This window comes from Dromiciops gliroides, chromosome X, assembly GCF_019393635.1.
Source record: "Dromiciops gliroides isolate mDroGli1 chromosome X, mDroGli1.pri, whole genome shotgun sequence".
Classification (NCBI taxonomy): Eukaryota; Metazoa; Chordata; class Mammalia; order Microbiotheria; family Microbiotheriidae; genus Dromiciops; species Dromiciops gliroides.
The window spans coordinates 62,757,370-62,774,659 of record NC_057867.1 but is presented as its reverse complement, the minus strand read 5'-3'; the positions used below and the strand labels follow the sequence as shown (position 1 = coordinate 62,774,659).

Sequence of the window (17,290 nt, the reverse complement as noted above, 5' to 3'; positions counted from 1 at the left end):
CTAGCCAGTGGCAGAGGTGAAATTCAGACTCATACCTCCCTTAGATGCCAAGTCTTTTAAATGTGTTCACTTCAGAAGCCTTTTAAAAATAAGAGAAGAAAATCAAATATAGGAAGTGAAAAAACATAGTATTTAACTGTGACTGGATGAACTTTCTCCTAAGTTTCCAAATCATCTCTGAATATGACTAGACCTTTGGTTTCATTGTTAAGCAGTGTCTGGAAAGCCTTGACAAGTTCTGTTTTAATTGGGGGGGATGGTGCTATATCTTTAGTTGTAATTGGAGGGCCCTATTTCTGGCAACAGTGTAATGAGAGGCGAAGAATGCTTTCTGATTTGGTTTTTGAAAATTAGTTGGTATGAATAGTCATTACTCTTCCTGAAATTCATAGTCAGATTCTACCTTTCTCTGGTTTATACAGTGGATATTAAATTCTAGCAAGGAGCTATTCACAAAGAGCCTATCTGTAGTTAATTAAAATTATTTTTTCAGTTTTGTAAAATGTGAAAAAGACATGGTTTGAAGACTTGCTGTTCGAGTCATTGTCTTTAGTTTTTCTAGGGGTTCAGTGCTATGCTCAGAGTTTGCACTTCTACCCCAACCCCTACCATTTTGCTTGATGACTTCAGATGCCCTCTTTAATACCCTGTCTTCCAATTCCTGACCTTCTATGGCTTTTAGAACTGGCATTGTCATTCCATTGCAGTCACATTTTAGGACTGGGCAGTCCCTTGATCTCGTTTGAACCTGCGAGCATCCCTCCTCGATAATCCAGAAGTAGGAGATCAGTCAAAATATTACTGACTAATCTTTGCTGCTCTTGGAATTTCTTCCTTTTTCCTTCTCAAGTTTTTCTTGTCCTTAACCACTACTTTCAGTAACTCCATCTGACTCTTCTTTCTCTTTCCATTGCCCCCTCTGACTACACATTCCTCACTTAAAAATCTTGACAATATGGTTAACCAGGTGTTTTATTCTCTCTTCTGCCTTCGAATCCCTTGTTCCCCTTTGTATTGTTCCATCTCATAATCCTTTACTAAACCTCAGTACTGGATTATCCTCAAATCTACATTTTTGAGCCCTACTTACTCTTTTTTTCCCCTCATATAAATATTTTATTATTTTCCAGTTACATTTAGAGATAGTTTTCAACATTTGTTTTTATAAGATTTCTAGTTTCAAATTTTTCTCCCTCCCCCCTCCCCAAGACAGCAAGTAATCTGATATCAGTTATATATGTATAATCACATTAAACATATTTCTGCATTAGTCATGTTATGAGAGAAGAATCAGAGCAAAAAGGAAAAACCTCAAAAAAGAAAAACAACAACAACAAAAAACAATAGAAATAGTATGGTTTGATCTGCATCTAGATTCCACAGTTCTTTTTTTTTTTGGATTTGGAGAACATTTTCCATCATGAGTCCTTTGGAACTATCTTAAACCATTGTATTGCTGAGAAGAATCAACTCTATCACAGTTGATCAACACATAATATTGATGATACTGTGTACAATGTTCTTCTGGTTCTGCTCATCTCACTCATCATCAGTTCATGCAGGTCCTTCCAGGTTTCTCTGAACTCCACCTGCTCATCATTTCTTACAGCACAATAGAATTCCATTACATTCATATACCACAACTTGTTCAGCCATTCTGCAATTGATGGGCAACCCCATAATTTCCAATTCCTTGTCACCACAAAGAGAGCAGCTATAAATATTTTTGTACATGTGGGTACTTTTCCCTTTTCCATGATCTCCCTGAGAAAAAGACCTAATAGTGGTATTGCTGGGTCAAGGGGTATGCACAGCTTTATAGCCCTTTGGGCGTAGTTCCAAACTGTTCTTCAGAATAGTTGGATCAGTTCACAGCTCCACCAACAATGCATTAGTGTTCCAATTTTTCCACAACTTCTCCAACATTTATTATTTTCCTTTTCTGTCATATTAGCCAATCTGATAGATGTCAGGTGGTAGCTCAGAGTTGTTTTAATTTGCATTTCTCTAATCAATAGTGATTTAGAGCATTTTTTCATATGGCAATATATAACTTTGATTTCATCAGAAAACTGCCTGTTCATATCCTTTGACCATTTCTCAATTGGGGAATGACGTGGACTCTCATAAATTTGATTTAGTTCCTGATAAATTTTAGAAATGAGGCCTTTATCAGAAGTACTAGCTATAAAAATTGTTTCCCAGCTTCTTCTCTCCCTTCTAATTTTGGATGCATTGCTTCTGTTTGTGCAAAACCTTTTTAATTTAATGTAGTCAAAATCATCTATTTTGCATTTTATAATATTCTCTATCTCTTATTTGGTCATAAACAGTTCTCCTTTCCAACGATCTGAGAGGTAAACTATTCCTTCCTCTCCTAATTTACCTGTGGTATCACCTTTTATGTATAAATCATGTACCCATTTTGACCTTATTTTAGTATATGGTATAAGATGTTGGTCTATGCCGAGTTTCTGCCATACTATCTTCCAGTTTTCCCAGCAGTTTTTGTCAAATACTGAGTTTCTATCCCAGAAGCTGGAGTCTTTGAGTTTATCAAACAGTACATTACTAAAGTCATTTACTACTGTGTCTCCTGTGCCTAACCTATTCCATTGATCCTCCACTCTATTTCTTAGCCAGTACCAAATAGTTTTGATGAATGCCAAGAGAATGATGATAATGAGACAACATACCAAAATCTATGGGATGTAGCAAAAGCAGTGCTTAGGGGAAATTTTATATCTCTAACTGCTTACATCAATAAAAAAGAGAAAGAGGAGATTAATGAATTGGGCATGAAACTTAAAAAGCTAGAAGAACAAATTAAAAATCCCCAATTAAATACTAAATTAGAAATCCTGAAAATTAAAGGAGAAATTAATAAAATTGAAAGCAAGAAAACTATAGAATTAATAAAACTAAGAGCTGGTTTTATGAAAAAAAAATAAAATAGATAAACCGTTGGTTAATTTGATTTAAAAAAAGAAAGAAGAAAACCAAATTACCAGTATAAAAAATGAAAGGGGTGATCTTACCACCAATGAAGTAGAAATTAAAGCAATAATTAGGAACTATTTTGCCCAACTGTATGCCAATAAATTTGACAATCTAAATGAAATGGATAAATATTTGCAAAAATACAAACTGCCCAGGTTAACTGAAGAGGAAATAAAATCCTTAAACAAGCTCATTAGAAAAAGAAATTGAACAAGCTATTAATGAACTCCCTAAGAAAAAAATCTCCAGGGCCAGATGGGTTTACAAGTGAATTCTACCAAACATTTAAAGAACAATTATTTCCAATATTATACAAATTTTTTGGAAAAATAGGTGAAGAAGGAGTTCTACCAGATTCCTTTTATGACACAAATATGGTGGTGATACCAAAACCGGCCAGAGCAAAAACAGAGAAAGAAAATTATAGACCCAATTTCCCTAATGAATATTGGTGCAAAAATCTTAAATAAGATATTAGCAAGGAGATTACAGCAAGTGATCACCAGGATAATACACTATGACCAGGTGGGATTTATACCAGGAATGCAGGGCTGGTTCAACATTAGGAAAACTATTAACATAACCACATCAATAAGAAAAGTAACCAAAATCATATGATTATCTCAATAGATGCAGAGAGAGCTTTTTCTTTTTTCTTTTTTTTTTTAAGTGAGACAATTGGGGTTAAGTGACTTGCCCAGGGTTACGTAGCTAGTAAGTGTCAAGTGTCTGAGGCTGGATTTGAACTCAGGTACTCCTGACTCCAGGGCCGGTGCTCTATCCACTGCTGCTCTATCCACTGCGCCACCTAGCTGCCCCTGCAGAGAAAGCTTTTGACAAAACACAGCACCCATTCCTAATTAAAACACTAGAGAGTTTAGGAATAGGTGGAGCTTTCCTTAAAATAATAAGCAGTATCTACCTAAAACCATCAGCAAACATTATATGTAATGGAAATAAGTTAGAGGCCTTCCCAATAAGATCAGGAGTGAAACAGGGATGTCCATTATCACCTCTATTACTCAATATTGTACTACTTACTCTTACATTGGGCATCACCAAAGGATTTGGCAAAGCAGATTAATTGCTTTAGAGGAAGTTATAGAGGATATAAGTGGGTCACATCAGTTGGAATGTAGAATACATTAAGGGGAACAATGCCAATGAGTCTGCGATGTTATCCTTAGGGCTGTATGGAGCCACTTCAGTTTGTTTTGCCTTGGAGTCTCCCTGTCTCCCTGTCTCCCTGTCTCCCTGTACTTGAAGTACAACCACCACCACCTGTGGTCACATCCCCACTGCTTTTTGGCATGGAAGCTTTGATCTTTTTTGTTCCTTAAGTAGCCTGATGGCCCCTTATTGCAGGGGCTTACCATGTCAGTGCTTGACTTAGTGGGGACTCTGGTCATTTTAGCTCTACTGCAGAGCAGAATTCTTGAACGCATCCATCCCTAGCCTTCCCAGAAGCATAGTTTATAAGCATGTGCTTACTACTCTTAGCACCACAGAAGGTTTTCAGGTAGGGGATTGATGTGGTCAGATCTGTACTTTAGGAATATCAGTTTTGCATTTGTGGACAGTGCATTGCAGAATTGACAGTGACAAAGTGAGAGATGTAGCACAGAAAAAAATCAAAAGACCTAGCAAGTTATTAGGTGTGTGTGGGTGAATGGGAGAGATGTTTTGAGGACAATAAAATTTGCAAACCTAGGAGACTAAAGAATTGCCCTTGTCTTCACCATTTATAGGGAAATTCAGAAGAGGGGAGGGGCAGCTAGGTGGTGCAGTGGATAAAGCACTGGCCCTGGAGTCAGGAGTACCTGAGTTCAAAACTGGCCTCAGACACTTAGCACTTACTAGCTGTGTGACCCTGGGCAAGTCACTTAACCCCAATTGCCTTACCGGGGGAAAAAAAAAAAAGAAGAGGGGAAAGGTTAGGGTTAGATAATGAGTCCTCATTTGGACATACTGATTTTGAGTGTTGAAAATTAAATATAATTTTTATTTGCCTGTCTCCTACAAAAAATTAATAAACAGATCAGAGAAATCAATCTTTTATCTCCTACAATTTGTTTCCATACCTGTCCTACTAAAAAAAACCCAAAAAACAAAAACATATCAGAGAACATGTCTAAAAACCAGATCGGAGACAGGAAAAACACAGTACTAGTTTATTTTGTTCCAAGAAGAAAGAAACATGATCATGTGGAGACCCCTTCCAAAAGGGGCTGAGACTCCCTGTTTCTGAGGGTTTATTTATTTTTTTTGTTCACTGGTCACAAGATGTTGTCAGTTTCATTAGCATGATACAAATCAACCCAAAAACAAATACTATAACAAGAATGGATGTAATGCAAAGCAGTTTTACCAATTTCAGTTATAACAAGTATGGTGGAAATATAGAAGCACCATGCTAAGATTCTAGGATTCCAAAAAGGAGTTTGGCAAGGATGAGGATGCCCAGATGTCCCCATAAGATAGGAGGAAAGAAGTCACCAGGTGTAGGGACTTTTATCTGCTAGGTATTTGGGTTCAGTTGAAGGACATTTTGCTCCTATTAACACAGGGTTTCATAAAAAATACTTTTGGATAATAAGGCACCTTTATCAAATCCAGGTGATCCATACACTCATATTAACATGAGATATCTGTAGGGTGTTGAGTTCAAAACATTTAAATGGTAATTGTTGGTGCTAGACTAGGATTCAGGAGGAAGACTAGGCATGAATATATAAATCTGAGAGCTCTCTGCATTGGAGATTTTAGTTCACCCCATGGGAGAAGATAAGATCATCAAAGGCAAGAATATTGAGAGAATAGGACCCTAGAGAGCCTTGGGATATACCTATATTTAATGGGAAGTATTTGAATGATGATCAGCTAAAGAATCAATTAAACTTAATGTATTTAAAAAAAGGAACAAATAGGTAGGAAAAGAGAGACCAGTATTTTATTTTAAAACTCAGAGAAGAGAATATTTTTAGAATAAATTGGGAGTAAGTGGCAGATGCTCTAGAGAGGTCAAGAAGGACAAGGGACTGAGAAAAGGCTGTCATATTTGGTAATCAAGAAATTGTTGGTAACTGTGAAGAAAGCCATTTGTGTTGAGTGATAGACTTGAAAACTAGATTGAAAGGGATTGAGAAGTGAGCGGGAGGATAAGTATTGGAGGCAATGAATATAGGCAGCTTTTTCTAGAAGTATGGCTAAGTAGGGGAGGAGAGATAAAGGACTAGCTCAAGAGGGATGGTGGGGTCAGGTGATTGTTTTTGAAGGATGAGGAGACTAGGAAGTAAGGAAGGAACCAGTAGATACAGAGAGATTGAAGGTTGGGGGTGGAGGTGTAAGTATTGTGGGGTTCTCCTCTTGGAGAAAGGAGGGGATGGGATTAAACATACAACAAGAGGGGTTGTTCTTTGCAAGAAGAAAAGCCACTTAGTCACTATAGGCTGGAGCAAAGCTAAGTGATAATAGCAAGGGATTTTGAAATGTAGACTAGGAGAAGATGAAATCCTTAGCAAATGACTCTTATTTTCTCAATAAAGGATCAGGCAAGATGCTTTGCTCAGAGGGAACAGTGGATATAGTGGTATCATTTTGTTGGGAGGAGAACAGATTTGGAATAGCTTCTCTGAGGAATGGGAAAGAGAATAAATTAGGGAGGAATAATAGGATTACCTTTATAACACAGATTTGTAGTGGACCTAGTCAGTCACCAAGGATTTATTAAGGGTATATACTATGCATCAGGTGGCAACTAGGTGGCTCAGCAGTAGATATAGAGTACCAGGCCTTGAGTCATGAAGACTCATTTTCCTGAGTTCAGATCTCGCCTTAGGGACTAATTGTGTGATCCTGGGTAAGTCACTTCCCTCTGTTTACCTCAGTTTCTTCACCTGTAAAATGAGCTGGAGAAGGAAATGGCAAAGCACTCCAGTATCTTTGCCAAGAAAATCCCAAATGGGGTCAAGAATAGTGAACAACATTTCAGGCATTCTTCTAAAAGCTGGGGAGACAAAGAAAGGCATAAAATGTCCTCAGAGTTCATGTTCTAATGGGAGACATTGTGTAAATAAAAGTATTCATACAAGATGTATACAGTATACTTGAAAGGTAATCTCAGGTGGAAGACAAATTAGTAGTTGGGGAGTATCAAAAACCAGGAAAGTCCTTTTGAAGAAGGTGGAATTTAGGTTGAGTGATGAAGACCCCATGAGGACACTAGAAAATATATGTGAGAAGGGAGAACATTCTAGGAGTGGGGTATATATAATCAGTGAAGAGCAGAGAAGGCAGAAGGGAGTATCCGTTGTTGAGTTTGGCAAAGCATTAGAGACTATAGGACAAGGAGGCAAGGGATTCGAAGGTGGAGGATAATCTATAGTCAAGCAGGTTTATTATAGGGTCAAGATTTGGAAGATAGGAAAGTAAAGCTAGAGGAAGTAAGATCGATATTCTTGGTGAACACTGAGTTATGGAGGCACTTGGGGAAGGAGACACCTGTTTCTCACAGCTCTTGTCTTTTAACCTTAGTTTTCATCCTGAGAAATAGATACATTACTACATTCAGAGAAACAGAGATGTGTGTTATTGATTAAAGTACTATTACTGTATTTCATTGACTCCTTGTTCTGTCTTTAGAGGTTGCCAAAGATTTAAGATTTGACCGGACTGGCTCCTTGTATGAGAGAATCCGACGATTTAAACGGGGAAGTGGCAAGTCCAATCAAAATCCTGCCCAAGGTAAGTGGATTTGCATTCTTTCTAGTTTGGAGTCTTTTGTTTTTTCAAGTACCATTTATATTTGCTTGTTGCTATGAGAAGACTCCAAGTATCTTTGTGTGACCTTGGGTTAATGGCTTCACTTCTTAGAGCCTTACCTGGCATAGGGCAGTAGGGTGACCCAGTGGATAGAGCCTTGGGCTTGGAATCAGGGAGACTCCTCTTCATAGTACAAATCTGGCCTCAGACACTCACTAGCTGTGAAACCCTAGATAAGTCACTTCACCTTGTTTGTCTCTGTCTTCTCATCTGTAAAATGAGCAGGAGAAGAAAATGGCAAGCCACTCCAGGATCTTTGCCAAAAACCCCCAAATGGGGCCATGAGGAGTCATGCACAACTGAAGAACGATTGAACATACCTGGCACAGGGAAAGTGGAAGACATCTTCATCATCTGTTGATTGACTGAAAAATTGAGAGAATATAAGATCCCATTGTGCTTACTGATTGCTGATTATGAAATATTTGGACACTGCTATCTTATGGGCTCTTTCACTGGACTCATTGCTTAGGAATTAGTTTGATTTTAAAGACAATTTGGCTGTAAGATAGTTTGACTTCTTTCTAAGAGTTTAACTTTGCAGTGACATGTAAAGATAGTTTTCAACATTTGTTTTCATAAGATTTGTAATTCCAAATTTTTCTCCCACCCTCCCTTCCCTCCCCACGACAGAAAGCAATCTAATAGAGGTTATATATGTAAAATCACATTAAACATATTTCTCCATTAGTCATGTTGTGAAAGAAGAATCAGAACAAGAGGGAAGAACTTAAAAAAACAATCCAAACAACAAAAAAAGTAGAAATGGTATGGTTCAATCTGCTTTCAGAATCCACAGCTCTTTTTTCTGGATGTCGAGATCATTTTCCATCATGAGTCCTTTGGACTTGGTTTAGATCATTGTATTGCTGAGAAGAGCTAAGTCGATCACAGTTGATCATTGCACATTGTTTCTGTTACTATGTACAGTGCTCTCCTGGTTCTTTTCATTTCACTCAGCATCAGTCCACTTAAGTCTTTCCAGGTTTTTCTGAAATCTGCCTGCTCATCATGTCTTACAGCTGTTAAGGGCTAAAATTCTAGCTAGACTGTCTAAAATCTAATGAGTGGTCACCAGTAAATTATAAGCTTTAGCAAGAGTTAGACTTTTAAGCATTTATTAAAGAGAATAAGAATTTGGTAAAGAGAGAAAGGCCTACATGCATCTATCTATTAAAGGGAGAGCACATTTCTTGCTCCCTTCTCCACCAGCGTCCTCAGGAAAGAGCCCCAGGCTTGCCCTTCTTCCTCCCACAAGCAAATGTCACTTCCTGACGCCAAAGAAAAGACGCATGGGCTTGCCCTAAAAGACCTTCACTTCATGGTGGAGCTTTTCTACAGTAAGTCTTCAGCAGGTGGCGTCATTCCAATTGTTACACAGCATAATAATATTCCATTACATTCATAGACCACAATTTATCGTAGATTTTTATGGTGACAAACTAAAGCTGGGGCTATGAATAAATCAAAGCAAATACCAACTGATATAAAAAATTATTGCAAATCTAGAAATTCTCCCAAAAGAAGGCCAGAGTAACTTTGTAGAAACTGCCAGCTTTGAAACAAAGAGAAAAATAAAATTTCCATAAGTGCTATATGAATACTTAGAAGATTAAAGAAAGAGATAAAAGATGAAATAAAAGTTCTTGAGGAAAGAATTGAAAGGATATTCTCCTTGGAATAACTCGGAAGGGAAAGTGGTAAACCTCCCCCAAGTAACAGACTCACTGAAAACTGGAATAGGCCAAAGAGAAGTTGATTTCTCCACAAGACAGCAAGAAATCTTAGAACAAATCCAAAGGTTAAAAAAAAGATAAGAAAATGAAAGAAGCAAGGCAGAGTCAAGATGGCAGAATAAAGGGTGTTTTACAGCTGAGTTTTCTCAGCATTCTCCTCCAAGCAACTTTAAAATAATGTGTCAAATTGAATTCTGGAATGGCATCAACAAATGTTGGGTGAGACATTTTCAAGCCCAGAATAACTGGATTGGTCTGTGACACTGGGATGGGGTTTGGCTAAGAGTGAATGCAACAAAAACATTGGCTTTGGTCCTTCAATGTGGCTGTAACTGAGGCAGCAGCTGCAGCTTCAGGAGCTCTCAGCCCAGAGACAGGAAATAGATTAGACAACTTGTCAGAGATCACAGGGAACCCTTTTTTACTAGCACTGGATGCAAGACCAGCTGATATTTGGCAACTCCATTGCTTATACCCAGTTCTGGGTTGCAGTTCTAGTACAGAGAGGAAGGCTTACAGTCCTTAGGGAGCAGGGGCCTCTGTTGAAGTTCCTGGGCCGAGAGGAGCATTAGCACTTTTGGCTTCAAGGGAGCAGGGCCTCTTCCTAGGTAAGGATCAGACCAGGAGGGCCTAACTTCCAGAATAGGCTGGAAAAATGACTAAACAACACAAAGAACCTGACCATAAAAAGCTACTATGGTGACACAGAAAATCAAGACACAGACTCAGAAGAAAATATGAAAATAGCTACAAGCAGTGTATGAAAGAAAAATGCAAATTGGACACAAGCCCAACAAGTATTCCTGGAAGAGCTTAAGAAAGTAAAAAACAAAACAAAACAAAACCCCAAAAAATTAACAGCTTGGTAAAAGGAACAAAAAAATTACTGAAGAAAATAACACCCTAAAATACAGAATTTGCCAAATTGTAGGAGAGGTACACAATCTCAGTATAGAAAAGAGCTCTTTAAAAAGCAGATTTGATCAAATGGTAAAAGAAATGTACAATTTCACTGATCAAAATAATTACTTTAAAGATTGTATTAGACAGATGGCAAAAGAGGTACAGCAGTTCACTGAAGAAAATAATTCTTTAAAAATTAGAATGGATTAAATGGAAACTAATGACTTTGTGGGACATCAAGAAAACGATCAAGACAATGAAAAAGTAGAAGACAATATGAAATATCTCATTGATAGATAATCTAAGTGATGGTTTCAGCAGGCCTCTGTGTTGTCATTCTAGGCTTGTCTATCTTATATGGATGTGCTGTGCTGCTGCTAGCATATTTCTAACAATTATGCTAAGTTTTAAATTTAAAAACAAAATAGACTCCTTAAGAAAACGGATGAGGGGCGGCTAGGTGGTGCAGTGGATAAAGCACCGGCCCTGGATTCAGGAGTACCCGAGTTCAAATCCAGCCTCAGACACTTAACACTTACTAGCTGTGTGACCATGAGCAAGTCACTTAACCCCAAATGCCTCACTTAAAGAAAAAAAAAAAAGAAAACGGATGAAAGAAAGAGTACCTCAGATGGAAACACTGCTAGAGTAAAAAAGAAGAGGCTTGTTATGTTAGAATAAAAATTTGAATGGCATGAACATAGTCATAGTACCTTTAAAATAGGTTGAGATGTCAGTGTCTAAATCTGTGGTACAGAATAATATAAAAGACCCTGGTGAAAGAGAAGAAAAAGGCAAAATTGCATCACTTTTTTTTTCTTTAGAAAGCTAGACTTATTTTTAATTTTTTTCATTTATTTAGAATTTTATTTTTCCCTAATTACATATAAAAACAATTTTAACACCCATTTAAAAAACTTTATACTTCAAAGTCGTCCCCTCCCCTTAAGAATGCAAGCGATTCAGTATAAGTTATACTTGTGTAGTCATGCAAAACATTTCCATATTAGTCAGGTTGTGAAAGAAAACAGATGAAAAAAACCTCAAGAAAAATAAACTAAAAAAAAATTATGTCTCATTATTTCTCTGTCAGTTCTTTCTCGAGATGGATCACATTTTTCATCATAAGTCCTTCAGAGTTGTCTTGGATCATTGTATTGCTGAGAATAGCTAAGTCATTCACAGTTGATCATCTTAGAATATTGCTGTTACTTTGTATAGAGTGTAGTTCTCTTTGCATCAGCTCATGTAAGTCTTTCTGGGTTTTTCTAAGAGCATCCTGCTTATCATTTCTTATAGCACAATAGTGTTTCATCATAATCTTACCCCACGATTTGTTTAGCTATTTCCCAATTGATGGGCATCTCCTCAATTTCAAATTCTTTGCACCAGAAAAGGGCTACCATAAATATTTTTTGTTCACATAGGTCCTTTACCTTTTTGTTTTTTATCTCTTTTTGGTTACCAACCTAGTAGTGGTATTACTAGGTCAAAGAGTATACATGATTTTATAGTCTTTTGACCATAGTTCCAAATTGTTCTTCAAAATGTTTGAATCAGTTTACAACTCACATTTTTAGTGTTTTCTAATAAAGTATATTAAATATAATATAAGTGTTAGAATGATCCAAATGAAGCTGGATGGATTAAAGATTGTAACAAAAATTGCATTCTTCTTAGCAGAGCAGACTTTTAGATAAAAAAGATATATTTAAGGAAATGATTGAAAATGGGAATGAAGTGAATAATGAAGAAACTATTACTGAAAGTTTTGGTTTGATCACTCTCAAAATCAGGTTCAGTTGCATAGTATTAAAATTCCCAGAGAGGTAGCCAGCTATTGCAGAAGACAATGAGGCAGCTAAATATCCTGATATTTTGAAGAAAATTATTGAAGGTGATTTTTATTGTACATGAAGGAAGATTATTCTGAATAAAGAATGTATCTCATAAATTTCTTTTCTTTTTTTGGTTTGGCGGTGCAATGAGGGTTAAGTGACTTGCCCAGGATCACACAGCTAGTAAGTGTCAAGTGTTTAAGGCTGGATTTGAACTCAGGTCCTCCTGAATCCAGGGCTGGTACTTTATCCACTGCGCCACCTAGCTGCTCCTAAAATACATTTCTAAGAAGGAAAAAAATTAAATCTGGATTTAAAGTAGCTTAAGTTTACCTAACATTTTTTGGAGGCTATAAGGCAGAAGATAATTTACAAATAAAACCAGTGCTTTTTTTATCTGTCTCTAAATCTTCATGTTCTTGGAGGCTATAGCCATTGATCACTTCTAGTTCTTTGGCAGTCAAATAAGAACAAAATGAAAGACTACAATGCTGGTTTTAAAATTATTTTAGCCAATCTGTTGAAAAATATTGCGAGACAACAACATCACATTTAACGCATTAGTAATTTTAGATAATGTCCCAGGTCATTCAATTATAATTGGTTTATTTTGTGAGTATGTGATCATGGAAATTTGCTGAACCTACTAATGTATTTATGAAGAATTAAAGAAAGTAAAAGTAGTTCAGTCTTTGCTTCTTAAATATTTTAAATGACACTTATGTTTTTGTCATCAGCGTAGGCTTATCTTTAATATTCAGTAATATAATATTTAAAAATTTAAAATTTTGCTTTCTACTCATACTTGGTAATATACTGGAGTCAGAAATGTACTTTTCTATTGATTTTTTTCATTGTTTATTTCCTTTAGTCTGGAGCCAATTGTTATATTTTACATATAATTATAATTTCAAATATTGTGAATTGAATTATATGCTCCCTTAATGAGATTAATTATTTCCATCAGTTGGGCCTTAACTGTATTTATTTTCTATATATTTTCTTTTTAATTGTGTACAGATTGTTTCTTCTAATAGAATGCAAGCTCCTTGAAGGCAGCAACTATTTCACTCTTGTCTTTATATTCTGGTGCTTGGTATAGTGCCTGGTACATAGTAGCTACTTAATACATGGAATTTCATTAAATGCTTGATTGAATAAAATCCTTGCATTCAGCAGGAAGCTGATATAGCAGACTTAGGAGCAGAGGCTTGTTTTGAAATGTGTTTCATTCAGGAGGGATGTGAGCTGGAGTAGGGAAGAATAAGCATATATGGCGTATTAGGAAGACTTACCTGGTAGCTCACTGCACAGGCTGTTTTCAGTATGATTTTTGATTTGGGATAGAGGTTCTGGCTTGGAGAATTTATGAAAGCTTTCCTTTGGATTGATGTGGGTGCTGTGACTTGTGACTAGATCTTTTGTCTTTGTAGATTTTGACTTGAGAGATGCCTTGGATCTTCGGACAACCACTAAACCCCCTCTCAAGAAAAAAGGTAATTCAACATCTCCATGAGCATTTCTGACTGGTATTCCTATTGGTGCCTCAGTACTTCTTCTGTGTGTGTATTATGGACATTTCCTCCCCTTGTTTCTGCCTACTATATTCTTATCTTTCCTACATTCTCTCCTGTATTTGATGTACGCAGTCACTCTCTATTTACCTTCTTTTTGCCACACTGTTTTCCTAACTCCTTTTAGATCAGAACCTTTGTCTGCATTTACAGTTAGTTTAAAAGGTGCTTTTTGGATCTGGTCAAACACAACTCATTATGGGGGCAGCTCAATGGCCTAGTGGATAGAGCACAGGCCCTGGAATCAGGAGGACCTGAGTTCAAATCTAACCTCAGACACTTGACACTTACTAGCTGTGTGACCCTGGGCAAGTCACTTAACCCTCATTGCCAAAACAAAAACAAACAAACAAAAAAACCCCAAAACCAAACACAACTCATTAGGACCTGATGAACTAGAACCCTTAATTAACTGGAATTTTTTTTGCACTAGGAAAAGGCAGATGATTAGAAATCACGTTGTTGGAAGGATAATTCTGAGATACAGAGTTTTGCTCTGCAGTTTTAGGAAATAACCCAGCAGTAGCACCTAACACAGGACCTTGCTTCTATCAGGTGCTTCATAAATGTTGAATGCAAGCCACTGAGATTTGCTGTTTGTCAGTTCAGTTGGCTGAATTTTCTGTTTTACTATGCTTTCTGCCTGGTTTTGTGTTTTCAAACTCCCTGAAGCCTAGTTTTCATAGAAACAATGCTAATCATGCCCAGACATAAAGACACCACCCAAGAGTTGAGGTAATTACTGGGTTTTTCAGAAGTCCAGTTGCAGAAGTTTGTGAGAACAGTTCTTCTATGTTGCACAGATGAACCAGGCTGAACAGATGAACCTAACTGTAACAAAGGAATAACTTAGGAAACTGTAACTTTCAAAGGGATAGCTAGGAAATAGTTGACTTGGGGTGTCTGCCATCAGCCATTCAATTGTCAATTGAATGCTAGTTTGAAAAAACTCAGGATGAGTCACCTTTTGTTCCCCATTATAGTCCTGACATTGGGACTTTGTTAGCCTAAGCAAACTAACTTGGAAGGTAATGTTGGAAACCCACCAACAAAGTGCACTGTAATGTCACATAGAAGCCCTTTTTGTATTGTCTGTGTTTTGGATCATCTCTTGATTCCCTTTATCAGCAGGCAGAGTTAAGAGGTGGTCTAGTTCAAATAGCTATGTGAGCTGTTAGTATTTTTGTTTCCAAAAATAACTAGCTTTGGTTGGTTTTATTGTTTGTCCATCCTTTTTTTTGAAGAGAACCAATGCTATCACAGGTGATGTCTTGACTTGCACTGTGAGATTTAAAATTGGATATTAGATCATAAATCTCCCCTAGTTAACCTTTCCCTTAATTTATCTCCCAGACTAGTAAATGGAAGAAGCTTTTGGTTTTCTAGATAGACCTTTTATTGTTATGGTAGTCACAAGGTGATGTTGATTAGAAGGATAGGAAAGTAGAAACACAATACAAATTGTCTTAAGTCTAAGCTTAGTCTATATTCCTTATAAAAACTCACCAAAAGAGAAGGCCACCTTTGGAGAGAGGGGGGGGGGGGAGACCGTCTGTGCCGCGCAGTCAGGAGACCATCAAAGCAGGAAAAAATCCCACTTCCGTTCTCTCCACCCCGGAAGTCGAGTGCGTAGCAGGCAGTCTGACGTGCGCAGCAGGCGGACTGTTGGTCTCCTCCCCAAAAGGGTGGTCCTTCAAAAACTGGAGTCTTTCAGTTATCCTAACCGACTGTTAAAAAACTTTCATATTTTTTTACCACAGCACCATTTAAGGCAGAGTTGCACAAAGCCACCAGCCTTACTTTTTCTTCCTGAGTCCTCGAAGTCCTGTGGCAGGATAAAAGTCAGTATGACTGTTGATGGCCTGGGGATGCAGTGTATGACCTTGGTGTCTTCGATATCTGACCAATCTCTAAGCTCTCTAATGTGCCTATTTCAGCTGCCTTCATGGCTATTGGAACAAATTGTTCTCATCCACTTATTCCACTGGGGGAAGTCTTCACATGCCTGGGGTAGACATCCTCCTTATTCAACTAGGGCCTTGAGGCTTATTGGTTATCCTCAGCCTGATTTAGCCCTTCTGCCGAGATGGTTTACCAGGGCCTGGCTGCTATGCATGCTCCAGCTTCTTGGAGCCACAGGTAAAAAAGAGTTGGGTGAAGGTGAACACCAAAGGTGGATGGATGATTTAAGAAAGCTTTCCCTTGGATTGATGTGGGTGCTGTGACTTGGGACTAGATCTTTTGTCTTTGTAGATTTTGACTTGAGAGATGCCTTGGATCTTCGGACAACCACTAAACCCCCTCTCAAGAAAAAAGGTAATTCAGCATTTCCATGAGCATTTCTGACTGGTATTTGCCACACTGTTTTCCTAACTCCCTTCAAATCAGAACCTTTTATCTTCATTTACAGTTAGTTTAAAAGGTGCTTTCTGGATCTGTTCAAACACAACTCATTAGGACCTGATGAACTAGAACCCTTAGTTAACTGGAATTTTTTCTGCACTAGGAAAAGGGTTTGGCAAGCTCTCATACCAGAGGTGCCAGTCCTCCCTGAATACCTCATTCATATCATTAGCTTTAAGATAGGCTATTTGATGGGAGAAGGGGGTACTGCATTATGTGAGGGTTTTTTTGTTTTTGTTTTTTTTTAAGTGAGGCAATTGGGGTTAAGTGACTTGCCCAGGGTCACACAGCTAGTAAGTGTTAAGTGTCTGAGGCCAATTTTGAACTCAGGTCCTCCTGACTCCAGGGCTGGTGCTCTATCTACTGCGCCACCTAGCTGCCCCTTGCATTATGTTTTAAGATTCTTATTCAACCTTATTAATCAATTTGTCTTTTCCTTTCTTTTTCTTGAAGAGTCTGAAAGTCTTGGTTTTGACTTGAGTGATGCCTTGGATGATAACAATGATGGATTCAATGGTGGTGGAGGCAGGCCCAATATAAAACCTGGTGAAAGTAAGTGGGTTCATCGCTTCTCTATAGGTTTACCTCTGTTTGCAACCACTGGCCAAACCAGTAAGACTCAAATTTACTTCTTTTTTGTTCAACCTAAAGACCTTAAAATCTGATTTTGGCCAGGGGCAAGTGTGGTGCCCTGGCAATGAAGGATAAATGGGATCTTAGTTGCTTTTACATGGATAATAAGAATGAGCATGCTTCAGATCTTTCTTTCCTTGAAAATATGCTGTATCATTACCTCCAGTGTTGAGAGATTTTTAAAATGAGTTCTTCGTGACCCCCATTTTTGTGTTTTTAAAAACAGATCTAATTTTTTATTAAAAAGAGATCTAGGGGCAGCTAGATGGCGCAGTGGTTAAGCATCAGCCCTGGATTCAGGAGTACCTGAGTTCAAATCCAGCCTCAGACACTTGACACTTACTAGCTGTGTGACCGTGGGCAAGTTACTTTACCCCCATTG

General features: G+C 37.7%; 1 protein-coding gene across 1 annotated transcript in view; it reads left to right on the top strand.

Moving 5' to 3' along the window:
• CD99L2 (CD99 molecule like 2) overlaps positions 1-17,290 on the top strand; it is a 149,289-nt gene that overhangs the window by 85,200 nt on the left and 46,799 nt on the right. Inside the window, exons 6-9 of the mRNA XM_043974664.1 lie at positions 7,642-7,743; positions 13,732-13,794; positions 16,126-16,188; positions 16,729-16,827. Coding sequence (XP_043830599.1) covers positions 7,642-7,743; positions 13,732-13,794; positions 16,126-16,188; positions 16,729-16,827 — 327 coding nt within the window. The remainder of the gene's footprint in view (positions 1-7,641; positions 7,744-13,731; positions 13,795-16,125; positions 16,189-16,728; positions 16,828-17,290) is intronic.